The sequence below is a fragment of the Salmo salar genome, chromosome 03 (genome assembly GCF_965601325.2).
Source record: "Salmo salar chromosome 03, fSalSal1, whole genome shotgun sequence".
In the NCBI taxonomy this organism is placed as follows: domain Eukaryota; kingdom Metazoa; phylum Chordata; class Actinopteri; order Salmoniformes; family Salmonidae; genus Salmo; species Salmo salar.
The window spans coordinates 27,933,373-27,953,371 of record NC_138293.1 but is presented as its reverse complement, the minus strand read 5'-3'; the positions used below and the strand labels follow the sequence as shown (position 1 = coordinate 27,953,371).

The following is a 19,999-nucleotide window of genomic DNA, read 5'->3' as shown; positions in this document are numbered from 1 at the left end:
TGAAGCAACATCTCAAGACATCAGTCAGGAAGTTAAAGCTTGGTCGCAAATGGGTCTTCAAAATGGACAATGACCCCAAGCATACTTCCAAAGTTGTGTCAAAATGGCTTAAAGACAACAGTCAAGGTATTGGATTGGCCATCACAAAGCCCTGACCTCAATCCCATAGAAAATGTGTGGGCAGAACTGGAAAAGCGTGTGCGAGCAAGGAGGCCTACAAACCTGACTCAGTTACACCAGCTCAGGAATTGTGAAAAACTGAGTTTAAATGTATTTGGCTAACGTGTATGTAAACTTCTGACTTCAACTGTATATACTTTGAGAGAATGCACAAATGGCAAAACCTCAGGCTCAGAACTCTATGGACCCTCAGGGTCGCTTGATAGCACCAAATCAAACAGGGTAAAAAACAGCAAACAAAACAACACTAGACTGTCGGAAGACACTGAAGAGCCTTTGGGTTTCTGTGGCTGTCATGGAATTTCAGTTGTAATATTTCCTGTAGTTGGCTTGAGGGAATGAAACAGTTCCAGTTGCCACAGATAGTATTCCTCCTTTCCATGAGATGGGAAGAGAGCCACTGCAATAAGCGCTTGGCTCTCTTCTATGAGTAATGACAAGGGATGACAACTACTGTGACGCTATCTAATGTACGCCTGCTTGCCTTCTCATCTTGTGAAATAAAATAGATAAGAATATTCTAGATTTGTCGCCCAAATGCTAATAACCATCTGCTATACAATCTGACAACACTTAAATGAACATTCATCAAAAACAAACACTGGGAAGGGAAAAGAGAAGACGGCATATTCTTGGCATATTATTTCTCCAAATGCATAAATTACAGTGTGTCTTTGTTGGAAATAATAGTATTTCCCTTTAGAAACAGATCCTTTTCTCAGATATACATATGAGCACACAAAAACACATACAAACACCAAAAAACACACAATGTCCTCTTTACCTGGGTTATTGAGCAGTCGAGACATTCGACAGGCGTAGGCTACATGCTGTTCACAGTACTCTGCACTGCTCGTGATGGCTGTCACCTGTCACAGGGAGAGAAAACAGGGCTTGAGCTTGAGCAAAGCAGAATGCATAACATTTAGTAATTGAGGATAGTAGCGGAGATGAGTGAAAATACACTGAGAGAACATCTTTAATAAACAATGTAGCTAGCTAGTGCCTTCGACAGTAACATAGAAATGCATTAAAATACACATAGGGTTGGTTTCTCTACACAGAAAATAACCATGGAGTTTCTCCATTGAGCATAGTTCTCAGTCCAAAACTAGACTTAATTCGTGCCCGTTAAACCTGCCCATAAAATCCATGTTTATTTTGCATTGAGCTGGTTCCATCATGAATGGGTGATGATGTCATAGGGTCATAAGGTAGTAAGGTCACCTGCTCTGTGGACATGTTGTAGTTGAGCTGCAGCAAAGCCTTCCTCTCCAAGTCTGAGCCACTCACTGAGGTCTGGGGAGACAGGTTGTTTCTCACTGTAGTCCACACCTTGTCCTCTGCAACATAGTCAACAACACCATCAAAAACCAGTCAGCGTGACCAATATTTACAGGAGAGGAATGAAATGTAGGTCAGCTATCCCAGTGGTCAAAACTGGTTGCCATGACGTTACTACAACCAGAAGAAGACCAATACTTTATTGATCCATTTTCCTTGCAGCCCACAGAAAATTGAAGTCCTCCGGTTGCTGGCCCGCCTCTCTAACGTCTAGGTTACTTGCCACCCCAAATTACAACCAAACACCAGATGTTGTTGTATTCTGGTTATAATGATGTCATTTCAACCAGATTTGCCTGCTGTGATGGGACAAAATCATCTGATGCCATAATGGTTAAGTGGATTTTCTGTTCGGTAGGTTTGGGAGGTACTGTACTCTTACCAGTCATGTTGCAGTTGACTTTGAAGGGGCCTACGGGACCACTCCCATCAGGGTCGATCCAGTACGTGCCAGATGTTTTACCAAGATGTTTGTATTCCTCACAGGACTGTTCATACACGGCTGGAGAAGAGGAATACACACGCGAGAGAGGAAACCACATGTATTATGGAGCTTACATTACAGCAGATTTACTTATTCATCATTATAAATCCAGGAGTTTCCCCATGTGGTTTTAATGTCAGTGAGGTGAATGTGCAAAAATGTAACTGATGTTTCAGATGGGTCCCTGAGGGTATGAATAATGAGAGATCATAGATGAAGATGTCCATATACTGTATGAACATGAAGATGTTCAAGGCTGAGGAGGAGGATACTTACAGGTATGGCATGTAGCCCCAGTGTAGCCTGTCCCATTGCAGGAGCACCTGAAACTGTCCCAGGTCTGAGTGCAGCGGCCTCCATGTTCACAGTGGTTAGGTACACATCTGGGGGGTGGGGGGTAGATCACATGATGAAGTAGCAGAAGTGACCGATAATTGAACTACTTTGACTTTTGTGAAACTACAGATGTAGGATCATAATTTGAGCCAGTCTGCTACAGCAGGAAAATAATCCTGCAGCAGCAGAAAAATAATCCTGCAGCAACAGGAAATGTGAATTATTATGTGGATTATAATTAATGAACAATTTTGTAGGGGTTGATACATTTTTCGTAAGGGAAAATCAAGTCTGAAATTTCAAAGTAGAAATGACAAACATCAGAAGCCTTTTTAAACCTCAAATACATTACACGTTCTCCTGCAACAGAGTGATCAAATTAAGATCCTACATCTGTACAGATGGGACAGAAAAGGATAGATCATAGGGATAATAACTTTCCTAGAGTGCATCCTGCAAATATCATCTACCCTCAAAAACTAATTAATTTGAGGCTGCATACATTTGGTACTTCTTGAAGTCATATTCACACGACGAAGAAGTGCCGTTTAATTGAAATATGCTGACCTTAGTGAGACAACGGGGGTTAAAAATCACTGTGATGTCTCTGTGTCGTGACAGTAATCAGCCAACCCGCAGAGCTGTGAGGAGGTTTGTGACCTTTTTTTCCATGTACAGTACCAGTCAAAACTTTGGACACACCTACTCATTCAAGGGTTTTTCTTTATTTTGACTTTTTTCTACATTGTAGAATAATAGTGAAGACATCAAAACTATGAAATAACACATATGGAATCACGTAGTAACCAAAAATATCTAAATATTTTTTATATTCTAGATTCTTCACTCTGCGGTCCAACTCATCCTAAACAATCTCAACTGGGTTGAGGTCGGGTGATTGTGGAGGCCAGGTGTAATGAGTACGATGGGAGACAGAGTGCTGGTTTCAAGCTCAGGGTGCAGCAGGTGTTTATTAGTAAAGGACCGTAGGAGGAGGCAGGTAGCTGGATCCAGGGGCAGGCAGAAGGTCATACACAGGAGGAGGCATGTAGCTGGGCCCAGGGGCAGGCAGAAGGTCATACACAGGAGGAGGCAGTTAGCTGGGCCCAGGGGCAGGCAGAAGGTCATACACAGGACGAGGCAGGTAGCTGGATCCAGGGGCAGGCAGAAGGTCATACACAGGAGGAGGCAGTTAGCTGGGCCCAGGTGCAGGAAGAAGGTCATACACAGGACGAGGCAGGTAGCTGGGCCCAGGGGCAGGCAGAAGGTCATACACAAGAGGAGGCAGGTAGCTGGGTCCAGGGGCAGGCAGAAGGTCATACACAGGAGGAGGCAGGTAGCTGGGTCCAGGGGCAGGCAGAAGATCATACATAGGGACTCCAAAAAAGTAACAGTACAGGCAGGGAAAAGGCTAATATCGTAGTCCAGGAGATCAGGCAAGAGGTTGATGACAGGAAATCTGATAGGCAAAAGTACAGGCAGGGAATAGGCAAAAAGGCATCGTTAGTGAGGATGGCCAAAAACTACGATACACGTGAGGATTAATACGGAAATAAACAGAGCTCCAAATAGAACACGTACAAAAACAAGCAATACCTCACAATGATGGGTGCAATGAACTGAACTAAATACTGTATGTAAATTACATCCAGGTTTGTGAACAGGTGATCAGAATTCAGGTGATTGGGATCTGGAGAATGAGCTGCGTTCAGGGGATCTATGTGTTTGAGAGTGTGAGCTGGAAAGTGGGCTGGAAAGTGAGCTGCATTCAGGGGATCTATGTGTTTGAGAGTGTGAGCTGGAAAGTGAGCTGCGTTCAGGGGATCTATGTGTTTGAGAGTGTGAGTTGGAAGCAGACATTACACCAGGTCATCTGATGCAGCATTCCATCACTCTCATTCCTGGTCAAATAGCCCTTACACAGCTTGGAGGTCTGTTGGGTCATTGTCCTGTTGAAAAACAAATATTAGTCCCACTGAGCGCAAACCAGATGGGATGGCGTATCGCTGCAGAATGATGTGGTAGCCATGCTGGTTAAATGTGCCTTGAATTCTAAATAAATCACAGACAGCGTCACCAGCAAAGCACCCTCACACCATCACACCTCCTCCTCCATGCTTCATGGTGGGAACCACACATGCAGAGATCCTCCGTTCACCTACTCTACATCTCAAAAAAGCACCGCGAATGGAACAAAATAATCTCAAATTGGACAGATTTCCACCAGTCTAATGTCCATTGCTCATGTTTCTTGGCCCAAGCAAGTCTCTTCTTCTTATTGGTGTCCTTTAGTAGTGTTTTCTTTCGCAGAAATTCGACCCTGAAGGCCTGATTCACAAAGTCTCCTCTAAACAGTTCATGTTGAGACGTGTTACTGTCTATTACTTGAACTCTGTGAAGCATTTATTTGGACTGCAATCTGAGGTGCTGTTAACTCTAATGAACTTATCCTCTGCAGCAGAGGTAACTCTGGGTCTTCCTTTCCTGTGGCGGTCCTCATGAGAGCTAGTTTCATCATAGCGCTTGATGGTTTTTGCGACGGCACTTCAAGAAACTTCAAAAATTCTTGAAATTTTCCGTATTGTGTTAAATTAATGATGGACTGTCATTTCTCTTTGCTTATTTGAGCTGTTCTTGCCATAATATGGACTTGGTCTTTTACCAAATAGGGCTATCTTCTGTATACCGCCCCTACCTTGTCACAACACAACTGATAGGTCCAAACGCATTAAGGAAAGCAATTCCACAAATTAACTGTTAACAAGGCACACCTGTCATTTAAATGCATTCCAGGTGACTACCTCATGAAGCTGGCTGAATACCAAGAATGTGCAAAGCTGTCACCAAGGCAAAGGGTGGCTACTTTGAAGAATCTCAAATATTAAGTGTATTTTTATTTGTTAAACACTTTTTTGGTAACTACATGATTCCATATGTGTTATTTCATAGTTCTGATTTCTTCACTATTATTCTACAATGTAGAAAATAGTACAAAAATAAAGAAAAACCCTGGAATGAGTAGGTGTGTCCAAACCTTTGACTGGTACTGTATGTTTGATACCACAGTGTGGTGAATGGTAGGGTCTATCACTTTATCACTGTACTGTTTCATTTCCAGTGCGGGGACCCCCTACACCTATGTGTCGGTCACAGTGTCTCCCCAGATGCCCAGCGTTAAAAGCATTAAACCTGCTGGTGTGATCAAAGGGCTGTAGTAACATGAAGTTCCAATTGAAGGTAGGTGAATTCCCCCCGGTAGCATTGTTGAGACTGAGGATATCATCACCACAATTCTGTAAATATGCACAGGCCAGAGATGTTGGAAACATTCCTATTGAATGCGAGAGAAAATCTGGTGTATCGGATTAGCGTTACCATAATACATAAGCCTAATGAACCACACATCAAGAGTATTCAACCATAAATGGATCTATCATACGTATATACTACACAAATCTCCCTAGAGTAATAATCAAGTTTGATTTGACTTCTGATGGTAAAGCTGTGATCCGCATTAGGCGAAACAGCGTCACAGGCTCTTTTATTATTGTTTGGGTTTTGAAAAGGAGGATATGAGCCTTGAGCAACGTAACACTCTGCTGTTCTATTGCATGTGCAGTGATGTGCAATGATTGTCTCAAACAGTGTTTGTTGTTTGAAGTAATGTCTTTGTAATATCGCAAACAGACGTGGCAGTTTCACCGCAACGGATTCCAACTTTAAGATGAAAACAAATCCGCATGACTGTCTTTAACTTTTCTGAAAATGTCTTACTCTGACATTTCAAACGGTGTCGTTAACAATTCCGGAACATAAGGTTGGATTAATGGGATCTACAGTTTGACTCCTAATCACTAGCGGAGAATAAGAAACAGAGATAAGATTCCATTTATGAACCAGAACCATGTGTTGGAGTGAACCCACATACTGTGAGAATGAATTTAATTAGTTTATCCGGATAAGAATGTTAGCGCATATCCATATTTTGAGTAACCTTTCGGTGAAATTGCATTTCCATATCTCAGGAGGAGCAGTGCTTTTCCACTTCATGGTTTTAATGAGCTTAGCTTTGGGGATGTGCGCCTGTGTGGCTGTGTGCTTGCGTACGCGTGCATTTACCAGCAGGAACACAGAGATTGCACACTAAGACATCCTATAGCAAAGCCTTGTGTGATCCGCTGATCCCCGCCTCTCGCTGTGTCCCTGTGTGAGACCTAAGGGGTCGAAACGTATCAATAAAATCACCTGGGAGCATGAACAGCAGTGTGTGGCGTTTTCCTTTTCATTTTCTCTGTGTGAGACGCCTGCTTGGTCTTCGTACTCATACCCGATACTCACCTCTCACTGAGAGACAAAGCCTCTCGGTCCACACGATGGTGCAGTTGGTGGGACCCATGCCGCCTTTGTGAATAGACAGTGCGACGCATGCCCAAGAAGCAGGTAGCCCCTCAGGTAAGGTTATAGCACACGTTTATACTTTTACTTTCATGATCAACAGCAAAGAAAAAAGTCTGGTTTGAATAAGTCAGCTCAGCAAGGGAATGGTATAAATGGCATAAAATATTACCTGTCTATGATGGCACACATATCCAGGCTGACATTCTCAAAGGTTCCCATGTTGCCTTGCTCTACAGCCACCAGGTCAGCGAGCTGGTCGTCCACGTGGATCAGCTGCATACAGCCCTGGAAGGAGCGCTGGGCAGGGGGTGTGTTGGTACGCAGGAAGTAGCCTACAGGAGGACAACAGCAAAAAGGTACAAGAGTTTTTCATATGATCAAGACTGCACTTTCTGTTTGAAAAGTAAAGTTTTGAGGCACAGTTCATGTATTAAGCAACATTAATTATATGAGCATTGTGTTTTGGTTTAAAACATTATGGAGCTTTCATTCAATATTTAATACACCCTCTTAAAGGCAACTACAGTACTTCAAAGGCAATCAAAACACAAAGACAACAAAAAGGCAACCAATCAAAAGTAACAAAAAGAGGATTTAATAACAAAGCCTGCCATCAAACACAAAAAAACCCATGTGCAATCAACAAATCACAATAGTGTTTTTCAGACTGAATTAAGGAAAATGTAATAATGAATAAGTATGTGCCAAAGCCCATAACAAGGGCTTATACATTATAGAACAGAGCCCTATACCGGTACAGAGATACATGTACAGCCTCCCTGTGGCTCAGTTGGTAGAGCATGGTGTTTGCAATGGTGTTTGCAACGCCAGTACGGGGGGGAAAAAAATGTATGAAATGAATTGAAATGTATGCATTCACTACTGTAAGTCGCTCTGGATAAGAGCATCTGCTAAATGACTAAAATGTTTTTTAAAAAATGTAAAAATGTATATGGCTCTGTTATAAGCCATCTCTGTAAGTACCTCCAAAGTAGTATTGTCCCCCTGTTCTGATCTGAATGGGAATGACCGTTCTGACAGTGGATGCCTCGTCACCATCAATGGTCAGCATGGCGTAGTTCTCCAGGGCATGGAGGTAGACGTTGTGCCACTGGCCGTCATTGAGCCCCGAACCTGAACAGTGACCACAGACAGAACAATATGCCATTAAGAATCAGTCAAGGTGGATGATGAGCAGACAACTGCAATTACTGAAACATCAGAAAAACAACTAGAAATTCTGAGAAAGACTGAGAACACAGGGCCTAACAGACAGAGCTTCAGCTACGGAAGACCCTCATGGGGAGGGCCTCCCCAAATTGATAGAGAGAATGAATTAACGAAGGGAGGGGAGGGTCTTTGGGCTAAATGAACACGTCTACTTTAGTGCATTAGTCAGCATGGCCGTACTAACTAGACCATACCGGAGGAGATGTCTATACGTGTGTTTTTCTTCTGGGCGACGTTGATGTAGACGGTGACTTTTCCCTCGGTGAGGCCCACCTCCACCACGCCATCAGCCAGGGCCGTGTAGAAGAGCAGGCCGCTGGGGTTCCACGTCCGAAAGGACAGGCTGACCGACAGGGTGTCGCTGTCCTGCAGCCCCGGGAGACGCAGGAAGCTGGTGGCATTGAAGAACACGGGGAAGGAGTGCGTCTCGCTGCAGGAGAACGTCAGGTTCCTCTGTAAGGGGGATAGAAAGTATGACAGCAAACAGTTATACAAGTCAAGGCAGCTTTCCCTCTTGATTTCAACTCAAGACATTAGCACAACCATATAAATATAGTTAGCATCAGTGGAGGCTGGTGGGAGGAGCTATAGGAGGACAGGCTCATTGTAATGAGCCATTTATTCCATTCCAGCCATTACAATGAGCCCATCCTCCTATAACTCTTTCCAGCAGCCTCCTCTGGTTAGCATATATTTTGCATAAGAGATACATCAGAAACCTGAAGTGCTTTTTAGATGTAAATGCTGGGGTTTAATGCATTGGAAAATGCAAGCGCCTGCATTATTTCCAACACAGAAAAACACTCATCATACAGCACTTGACTAAAACCATTTTCGTCTGCTCTCCTCATCAAAGCTGATCTTTCTCCCTCCACTTGTGCTGAAAGCAAAGCATGCAATCCAACACCAAGAAACTTTGTGGATATCCCACAGTTTGGTAAACCCATTTGCTCACAGAAAAAAAAACAAGGCTAAGAGGCACATAAGAAGTGAAATCAATAACAATGGTTAGATCCATACTTTAGCACAGTAATGACTCACACACCATCACACACCATTGACAACAGAGCAGTAATTGCTTTAAACCCTATGCTGAGGGCTTCTGAAGCTTGACACATTTATTGGGTTCAATCCCATTGCATAGACTACTGTTTTATTCAGCATATGACTTCTAAGAAATGTATTTGTTTTCCGACATCATCAGCACAAGGTAAGAGTTTCTTCACTTCTGCACTCATAGAAAAAAGGGTTCGGCTGTCCCCATAGGATAACCCTTTTTGGTTTCAAGTAGAACCCCTTTGGGTTCTATGTAGAACCCTCTGTGGAAAGAGTTCTTCATGGAACCCAAAAGAGTTCTACCTGGAACCAAAAATGGTTCTTCAAATGGGTCTCCTATGGGGACAGCCAAAGAACCATTTTAGGTTCTAGATATCAACTTCTTTTCTAGGAGTGTGATTTATAGAAGCACTAAAGCCTGTTTTATTAGCGCCTTATATTGAATTGTATTGAAGTGAGGTGTTGCGTCACTGGCCTTTCCAAATAGGTAATCACAAATACCTGGCTGTTCCTACCGTTTATGTTTTCAAGGTATACTAGTGAATCACAAACCAAGTGGTAAAAATGGCACTCAGGTATACAAAAAATAACATAAATGTTCTTACAAAACTTGAAGTATCAATTTTCTTTCTCTTGACCAGGTTGGTAATGTTATCTCCGTTGTAGGTGATGCCCTCCATGCAACCAACAAAGTTCTCCCTGCCTCCCGAGCTGGGCTTGGCAGAGACAGGCATGCCTCCAAAGCTGATCTGGAGGACACAGAAGGAGAAGAGGAAATGGGGTCAAGTTTTAGTTGAAGAGGCTCGGCAGCAGGAGCCACATCTCAGAGCCATTTGTTGCTTTGAATCAAATCAATACAGCAGCATATATCCCTTCAGGGAATATATTGGTTTTCGCTTGTGCCTGATTGCATTAATCTCCACTTTATAATGAGTGTATGGTGTTGTGTTTTTTCCCTCTCCTTCCTTTCGGAGGCAAAGTAATTTCCTTCAGTATCGCACATTGATAATTACACAGACAAACCTAAAAGTTAAGTTCTGTAATCACAGGGGAGCCGCAGTACAGAGTGCTTGCTCTGACTTGGCATCCGTGAACTAACACATCTTCACACAGACTTCCGAGTAACATGACTCACAGGAACTCTCATAGAGATAGGGCGGGATGTGAGGAAAATAACCAGGACAATATACAATACATATGTAGGGATGAAGAGAATAAGCAATATACAGTGTGGTCAGAAATTATTGACACCCTTTATGAAGTTTAGCAAAAACGACTGTAAAAAATAATTAAAACACTGAGCTATAGTTTATGCCAAAGAAATTGCGAAAATATATTATTTTATACAAATACAATTTCTCTGAGAAAAATATTGTGTTTAACAAGTAATACTTTTTTCCCTCCAAAAGGTAGGGATCAAAATGATTGACAACCCTGTTTTTAATAACTTTCAAAACCGCACCTTACGAGGATAATGGCACTGAGCCGTTTTCTAAAATGTTTAATGAGTTGGAAAACACATTGGGAGGGATCTTAGATCATTACGGAGACTGAGATGGCCATTGCAAAATGTTGATTTTGTGGCCAATTAACCACTTCTTTGTGGTATTTGATGTGTGCTTGGGGCTCTTGTTTGCTGGAAGATCTACTTGTGGCCAAGTTTCATCCTGGCAGAGGCAACCAGGTTTTTGGCCAAAGAGCTCTATTTTCATGACATCAGACCAAAGCACCAGTTCCAATCCATGCCAATGCCGTTTAGCAAACTCCAGCCGTTTACATTTGTTGGATGACAAGAAAGTAGATTTCTAGTGGTGGGTTTGGTGTCGAAATTAGAATACATGAGCAGAAAAGAACCCCATACCTACTGTAAAATATGGTGGTGGATCTTTGATGTTAAAGGTCTATTTTGCTTCCATCCACCACCCCCCTCTTTGGAGGACAAAATTAACTTGGTTTTTACAGCTTTTTCTTTTTTGTTACATGTACACTACTGTTCAAAAGTTTGGGGACACTTAGAAATGTCCTTGTTTTTCAAAGAAAAGCACATTTTTTTGTCCATTAAAATTACATCAAATTGATCAGAAATACAGCGTAGACATTGTTAATGTTGTAAATTACTATTGTAGCTGGAAACGGCAGATTTTTTAAAGGAATATCTACATAGGCGTAGAGGCCCATTATCAGCAACCATCACTCCTGTGTTCCAATGGCATGTTGTGTTAGCTAATCCAAATCAGCACAACAGTTTTCAGCTGTGCTAACATAATTGCAAAAGGGTTTAGTAATGATCAATTAGCCTTTTAAAATGATCAACTTGGATTAGCTAACACAACGTGCCATTGGAACACAGGAGTGATTGTTGCTGATAATGGGCCTCTGTACGCCTATGTAGATATTCCATAAAAAAATCTGCTGTTTCCAGCTACAATAGTCATTTACAACATGAACAATGTCGACACTGTATTTATGATCATTTTGATGTTATTTTAATGGACAAAAAAATAGCTTTTCTTTCAAAAACAAGGACATTTCTAAGTGACCCCAAACTTTTGAACAGTAGTGTACATTCTACACACATTTGACATACATAGCACTTTTTTTCACACAGTAGTTACATAGCAAATATATATGTATTGATATATATTACATCTGGATAGATAGTACTTAATCACATCTGGTATACATTATGCAAACTGTTTTCAGTTGTAACTATTATCCTGGGGCCCTTGTTAAGGTCAACAGCTTCATGAACTTTACCCAGTACCAGGACATTTAAGCCAAAAACCTGGTTGCCTCTGACAGGAGGCTGAAACTTGGCCTCAAATGGATCTTAAAGCAATGCAATAGCCCCAAGCACACATCAATATCCACAAAGAAATTGTTAATTGGCCATAAAATCTACATTTTGCAATGGCTAATTCAGTCTCCAGACTTGAAACCCTTTGAAAACCAGTGGTTTGAATTGAACAGGGCAGTCCGTAAGCACAGGCGAAAGATATCAAGGATCTGGAAGGATTCTGTATGGAGGAATGGTCTAATATCCTCCCAATGTGTTCTCCAACTCATAAAACATTTTAGAAAAAGGCTCAATGCCGTTATCCTCGCAAGGTGAAGTATTGAATGGTATTGAAAACAGAGATGTCAATAATTACTCGTTAAACAAAATCCCTTCTCTGAGCAGTTGTATTAGTTTAAAATAATATACATTTTCAGAGCATACAATATAGCTCAGTATTTGAAGTATTTATTTTATAGTCATTTTTGCATCTTTATCAATGGTGTCAATAATTTCGACCCCACTGTATACAATACAACTATATAATGTAGGGAGGGATGCAAAGGGAGGAACATAGACAACACATCCAACTCTATAGGAAGGGATTACGAAATGAACTAAGACAATATATACAGTACAATATAACTATATATAATCCAGGGTTGGGGTCAATTCCATTCCAATTCCAGTCAATTCAAAAAGTAAACAAAATTCCAATTCCAGATTTTTCCTAAAACATTGAAGAGAATTGGAATTTCAGTGTACTTCCTGATTTGACTGGAATTGAAATTGAAATGACCACAACCCTGATAGGGAGGGATGCGAGGAGAGGAATCACTAAGACAATATCCAACATAACTGTAGCCTACCTCATAGTCCAGGTCAAGATGATCAAATTCCCCATTGGTGCGGAAGTGCTGTGTGTGGCGATCCAGGGTAAAGTTGACATTCCGTCGGTAACGCTCGATAATTACGGAGTGCCAGTGGTCATCATCCAATAAACTTCCGCTTGTCACAGAGGTGTGTCCGAGGATGGAGCCGTACTGATTGCTGCCTGAAGTTTACAAGACATAAACAGATCGACTTTATTAAGAAAATGCTTAAGGGGAAAATGTTCCTATAAACAACAGGCTGACATAGTGAGATAAAAATAGTACAAATTCTAATTTATGAAGGCTACTGTGATGAATAATTATCTTGTTGACAACAACCAATATTCAAATCCATCAAAAAGAAATAGATGTATAATGCATAATGCATAAGGGCCAGTCATATTAGGAAATATGCAGGAATTTTATCAAGTTTCATCAACTGACCTAAGTAGCTACCATAAGAAGCTAAATTATTAGCGATTATAGTACACTAGGTGTGCGTCCCGAAAAGCACCCAGTTCCTTATATCGTGCACTACATTTGGTCAAAAGTAGAGGACTAAATATGGAATATGGTGCCATTTTGGATGCACACAGGTATACCATAGACAGGATTGGAAATGGTCCATTACCCAGGTTGATCATGAGCAGTAGTTTGGATCTCTTCAGCTCCAAGCTGATATAGTCTCCTTGCTGTCCTTCCCCGTGCAGGAGCACACCGTTACTGGCTGTGGTCTTAAACTTCAGGGAGATGACGTCCTTCAAAATCTTCATCTTCTTCATCTTGAAGCGGTAGGAGATCACACCCTGGCCTTCGAAGTTGATCACATCCGCCCCTGAGGTCATCGAATGGTGATAAAGGATACAGAGCTTAATATCCTCTCAATTACTGTACCTCTACTATCCTATGTCAAGGCTATTCACAGGATGTGTTAGAGGGGTGTTAAGAAAAAACAAGTCCTTTAGAGATCACCTACTGCAATCACAAGCAATGTAAAAAAGTGAGGCAGCTTATACGTATTTCTCTTTTTATAATTGGAGGAACAGAACAACTGAGGGAGAAATTACTCAAATGCTCTAAGACATATAACCCTGGCTGCAAAGACTATTCTGTCTGTTGAGATGTGCCAGCTTACGTGCCTAGACAGCAGCATGTCGGCATTGTGATATCACCCTGCGGCAACTCTCTCCTTTCAAAGGTGCTTTCATCTTTTTATCCTGATTTAACCGGTCAGGGCGCTCAGAACACTGACAGTCCTGTAAGCCAGCCCTATCGGGGAGGTGGCAGGAGAGGGCCCTGCTCGGTTACATCTATTTGCTGTTCAATCTTAGGGTTGTGGATGGAGTATATGCAGTAAGTAAGGACAAGTGCCACGGGGAACTGGACTGGTCAAGGACTAGGGCAAACAAGTTTCTCAGATTCAACAGTGTGTAATACAGCATAGGATGGTTACAGCAAAGGGTTGTGTGGCTGGTGACATTTTTAAAGCGTGGTATGCACAAGCATTGAAGGAGGGAATTGATCAGTCAAGCTTGTTTTTCTGTGGTATATGGTAACAACAGAAACCAGCCAAGGTAAACAGCTGTTCTCTATCTCCTACTCTATCAAAAACCTGTAGCTGTGAATTTGGCTGTTGGCATGGAGAGCAGTAATCTAATTATTTCAACTCAATTAATGTATTTTACTGAGCATATTAATACGCTCCCCTGACAAATATGACATATGATACCAAGATAATTAAACCTTCAGTCTTACATATTAATTAAGCCCATTTTGGCCAACACCTGATTATTCTAATATTTTCTTCATACAGAAATGATCTGAACTGCACACAATAAAGTAACTTTTCAAAGAGATTCCTTGTTCCATGCTCCTTGTTCAGAGATTCCTTGTTCCATGTTCCTTGTTCAGAGATTCCATGTTCCATTTCTCTGGTTAATAAAGGATTGCAATAAACTAATACAGTAGCATGAGATTGTGCATGGATGTTTGCTATTCACTCACAGTAAGAACAGCCATAGACCTCCACTCGCAGGCCGATCCTCCCCTCTTCGCTCCACTCCAGTGGGATGATGCGCACGTAGCGCGTTATGATTGCATGCTGCAGATCATGGCGGACCACACTCTCACTGTTGGAGTTGCCAGAAAAGGCCTGGGCAAGCAAACAAAAAACGGATATTTAGGTTCCATATCCTGAAGCCTAACTTTTCATTTTTTAATGGGGTAGGTACACTACATGGCCAAAAGTATGTGGACTTGCTTCAATTCAGCTACAAGAGCATTAGTGAGGTTGCGGACTGATGTTGGGCAATTAGGCCTGGCTTGCACTCTGCGTTCCAATTCATCCCAAAGGTTTTCGATGGGGTTGAGATCAGGGCTCTGTGCAGGCCAGTCAAGTTCTTCCACACCGATCTCGACAAACCATTTCTGTATGGACCTTGCTTAGTGCACAGGGGCATTGTCATGCTGAAACAGAAAAGGGCCTTACCCAAACTGTTGCCACAAAGTTGGACGCACAGAATCGTCTACAATGTCATTGTACGCTATAGCGTTAGGGACGGGGGCCTAGCCCGAACCATGAAAAACAGACCCAGACTATTATTCCTCCGCCACCAAACCTTACGATTGGCACTATGCATTGGGGCAGTTAGCATTCTCCTAGCATCCAACAAACCCAAATTTGTCCTTCGGACTGCCAGATGGTGAAGCATGATTCATCACTCCAGAGGACGCGTTTCCACTCCTCCAGAGTTCAATGGCAGTGAGCTTTACACCATTCCAGCCGGAGCTTGGCATTGCGCATGGTGATCTTAGGCTGCTCGGCCATTGAAACCCATTTCATGAAGCTCCCGATGAACAGTTCTTGTGCTGACGTTGCTTCCAGAGGCAGTATGGAACTCGGTAGTGAGTGTTGCAACCGAGGACAGACGATTTTTACACGCTACCTGCTTCAGCACTTGGTGGTCCCATTCTGTGATCTTGTGCGGCTTACCGTGGTTGAACCGTTGTTGCTCCAAGACATTTCCACTTCACAATGACATCACTTATAGTTGAAAGTCACTGAGCTCTTCAGTAAGGCCATTATACTGCCAATGTTTGACTATGGGAATTGCATGTCTGTGTGCTCGATTTTATTCACCTGTCAGCAGCGGGTGTGGCTGAAATAGCCAAATCCACTAATTTGAAGGGGTGTCCACATACTTTTGGCCATGTAGTGTACCTCTTTGATACATCACCAATGTCTAATGGACTAATTTGAAAGGACAGATGCGCCTCTCTCTTTAAACTAAAAACTTTGTTATTTCACTTTGGTTCAAATCATTGACTCACCCATATGTTGCCATCTTGCAGATATGGTCTCCAGTTCCTTCCTGTGTCACTGTATAGGAGTCTGTATTGCATTGTCCAATCAGAGCTGCTGTACCTGCCCTGTGTGGCGATGGAGGTGACCTGCTTCCTGGTTCCCAGGTCCATCTGCAGCCACTGGTAATGATCAGTGTCCACAGGAGACCAGCCTCCAGCACCTAGGGTTGAGAGAGACAATTACACCAGCTCCATAACCTTGTATAGCCAACTCTAACCTACTTGCAAATCATTTTATTTGCATGTATCTTCCATCTGCTAACCATGTGTATGTGACAAATAAAATTTGATTTCATTTGATTTGATTTAGTGTTCTAAGTTTTCATAACTGTGACCTTAATTGCCTACCGTCTGTAAGCTGTTAGTGTCTTAATGACCGCTCCACAGGTGCATGTTCATTAGTTGTTTATGGTTCATTGAACAAGTATGGGGCCCTTTACAATGAAGATATGTGAAGTAATTTGGATTTTTATGAATTATCTTTGAAAGACAGGGTCCAAATTTTATTTGTCACATACACATGGTTAGCAGATGTTAATGCGAGTGTAGCGAAATGCTTCTGCTTCTAGTTCCGACCATGCAGTAATATCTAACAAGTAATCTAACAATTTCATAACAACTACCTTATATACACACAAGTGTAAAGGAATGAATAAGAATATGTACATAAAAATATATGGATGAGCAATGGCCGAACGGCATAGGCAAGATGCAGTAGATGGTATAGAGTACAGTATATACATATGAGATGAGTAATGTAGGGTATGTAAACATTATATAAAATGGCATTGTTTAAAGTAGCTAGTGATACATTTATTACATCCAATTTTTAATTATTAAAGTGGCTAGAGATTTGAGTCAGTATGTTGGCAGCAGCCACTCAATGTTAGTGATGGCTGTTGAACAGTCTGATGGCCTTGAGATAGAAGCTGTTCTTCAGTCTCTCGGTCCCAGCTTTGATGCACCTGTACTGACCTCGCCCTATGGATGACAGCGGGATGAACGGCCTCCTATATGATACCAAGATAAGGCCTTTCTACTGACTCTTAAAAACACCAAAAGAAAGATGCCCAGGGTCCCTGCTCATCTGCTTGAACGTGCCTTAGGCATGCTGTAGGGAGGCATGAGGACTGAAGATGTGGCCAGGGCAATAAATTGCAATGTCCGTACTGTGAGACGCCTAAGACAGTGCTACAGGGAGACAGGAAGGACAGCTGATCGTCCTCGCAGTGGCAGACCACGTGTAACAACACCTGCACAGAAATCGGTACATCTGAACATCACACCTGCGGGACAGGTAAAGGACAACTGCCCGAGTTACACCAGGAAGGCACAATCCCTCCATCAGTGCTCAAACTGTACGCAATAGACTGAGAGAGGCTGGACTGAGGGCTTGTAGGCCTGTTGTAAGGCAGGTCCTCACCAGACATCACCGGCAACAACGTTGCCTATGGGCACAAACCCACCGTCGCTGGACCAGACAGGACTGGCAAAAAGTGCTCTTCACTGAAGAGTCACGGTTTTGTCTCACCAGGGTTGATAGTCTGATTTGCGTTTAGCGTCGAAGGAATGAGCGTTACACCGAGGCCTCTGGAGTGGGATTGATTTGGAGGTGGAGGGTCCGTCATGGTCTGGGGTGGTGTGTCACAGCATCATCGGACTGAGCTTGTTGTCATTGCAGGCAATCTCAACGCTGTGCGTTACAGGGAAAACATCCTCCTCCCTCATGTGGTCCCCTTCCGGCAGGCTCATCCTGACATGACCCTCCAGCATGACAATGCCACCAGCCATACTGCTCGTTCTGTGCGTGATTTCCTGCAAAACAGCAATGTCAGTGTTCTGCCATGGCCAGCGAAGAGCCCGGATCTCAACGTCTGGGACCTGTTGGACCGGAGGGTGAGGGCTAGGAACATTCCCCCCAGAAATATCCGGGAACTTACAGGTGTCTCGGTGGAAGAGTGGGGTAACATCTCACAGCAAGAACTGGCAAATCTGGTGCAGTCCATGAGGAGGAGATACACTGCAGTACTTAATGCAGCTGGTGGCCACACCAGATACTGAATGTTACTTTTGATTTTGACCCCCCCTTTGTTCAGGGACACATTATTCCATTTCTGTTAGTCACATGTCTGTGGAACTTGTTCAGTTTATGTCTCAGTTGTTGAATCTTATTATGTTCATACAAATATTTACACGTTAAGTTTGCTGAAAATAAATGCAGTTGACAGTGAGAGGACGTTTCTTTTTTTGCTGAGTTTAGAAACATCAGTATCCTCTGCTCCTATGTGGCAAACAATATGTGAGTGAAGTGAATGAGACTGCGGCTTAAAATAATCACCAGAGATGATCAGAATAAAAGCTTAGGGTTTTAGTTGTTAATACCTCCTCTCCTGTTGAGCTTTGCGTATCCAGCCCCATATCCACTGGAGTACACTGAAGAGCTGGTGAAAGCAGCCTGGGAGAGTGGTGTGGCCAACGCTTCATCACATTTCCCTGGAGGGCAACACAAAACACAAGATACAGACAAGGGAAGAATGAGTCATCGTCCCATACAATGACACTTCAGCATGTTGTAACAATTTATTTGATTCAGTGTTATTTTCTTCCTTATAATTGTATTTTACATTACTTCATATACTGCTCAAACATAGACAGAGAGCAGTATATGTATTGGAGAGACATTATGAGAGACGTCCATGAGACGTCTTCCCATTCACACCCCTTCAATAGCAGTTCCTTGGTGGTAATGATTGGAAGCCAAATGCCATTCAGTATAAGTACAATATGTCTGTCCAATGAATATGGCAAGGCCAATTTCTGTCTGGGTTCCTGACCATTTTGGTTATTATTGAACACATCAATAGCAATACATGAATAGCGTAGCATCTAACCTTCAGCCTGTTATGTTCCTGGTAGACACTTTTGATCTTGATTGATAGACACACTCAATCTTAATGAATAACTTTCCATAGACTCCAACAGACTCTTATTGCAATTTGTGCTGATGACTCAGTCTTGCTTGGCTACAGAGGTCAAGGGTTAGAATTCGGGGCTGCATTTCAAAACTCTCTTCACACTCTCCACAATCTAATTAACAAGAGGCCTCCAAATCAACACGCACCACTCATGTTTAAATGGAGCTGAGGAGGTCAACATCATTTCCAAAAGTCAATTAGCACTCTTGAATCTGTAGCCATAAGCCAGATACATTTTATAGACTTCAAAAACAACTGTGTGGACTTCAGGAAAGGTTACACAGCGCCCTCACTACCTTTAATGATGTAGCTACCTCCTACCAGATAACTTGATCTAGAAGAACTAGCTGTATAACTCCTCTGTATAACAATTCCTGAGGTTTCCCTATACACCCAAACAAACTGCTTGGTAAATAACACGCAGGAATTGTGTCAATATTTCCCTGTGCAATCACAGACTATGAAATGACCAGTGAACATTGGACCAACGTGATTGTGGGGAACTGAATCACCTGCATTAATAATGTTGCTGGACAGCTGAGTACCTACTGAGTTACATAGATTGTTTGTTACTATCCCTTCATTTGCCTCGAATAACATTTAACAGAAAATTGCTTCTATCAACGTGTCTGCCCTGACTGACAAAGAAGGAACGCTTGCTATTTGATGGAAACATGAAAGAACAAACAAACAAGTCATTTGCTCTTTGTATTTTGACAGGTGAAGAGGGAATGTAGCGCCTCACAACAGAAAATAAGGTATCAACGCAACAAACACTTTCTAAGACCCAAGAAATCAGACAAGAGCGTTGAAAAACATTGTCAGAAAATAACCCACTACTTTCCAAGACACATTTTGTCAACAACTTTTTGAGAGAATCACTTGAAAGTGCAAGGAGAACGTTATTCACGATACTGTAGCTGTGGCATTAGGATGTTTTCTTCACACCAGATTTGTCATCTGTTGAGTGTTGATGGAATTTTAC

General features: G+C 42.3%; 1 protein-coding gene across 1 annotated transcript in view; it reads right to left on the bottom strand.

Annotated features, from left to right (window-relative positions):
• Window positions 1–19,999, bottom strand: part of LOC106599303 (contactin-associated protein-like 2) — a 61,524-nt gene that overhangs the window by 30,597 nt on the left and 10,928 nt on the right. Inside the window, exons 2-14 of the mRNA XM_014190466.3 lie at window positions 18,422–18,532; window positions 16,007–16,200; window positions 14,681–14,828; window positions 13,308–13,511; window positions 12,674–12,858; window positions 9,634–9,777; window positions 8,167–8,425; window positions 7,727–7,876; window positions 6,912–7,074; window positions 2,285–2,391; window positions 1,907–2,026; window positions 1,408–1,523; window positions 965–1,049 (exon numbers count right to left, since the gene is read on the bottom strand). Coding sequence (XP_014045941.1) covers window positions 965–1,049; window positions 1,408–1,523; window positions 1,907–2,026; window positions 2,285–2,391; window positions 6,912–7,074; window positions 7,727–7,876; window positions 8,167–8,425; window positions 9,634–9,777; window positions 12,674–12,858; window positions 13,308–13,511; window positions 14,681–14,828; window positions 16,007–16,200; window positions 18,422–18,532 — 1,986 coding nt within the window. The remainder of the gene's footprint in view (window positions 1–964; window positions 1,050–1,407; window positions 1,524–1,906; window positions 2,027–2,284; window positions 2,392–6,911; window positions 7,075–7,726; window positions 7,877–8,166; window positions 8,426–9,633; window positions 9,778–12,673; window positions 12,859–13,307; window positions 13,512–14,680; window positions 14,829–16,006; window positions 16,201–18,421; window positions 18,533–19,999) is intronic.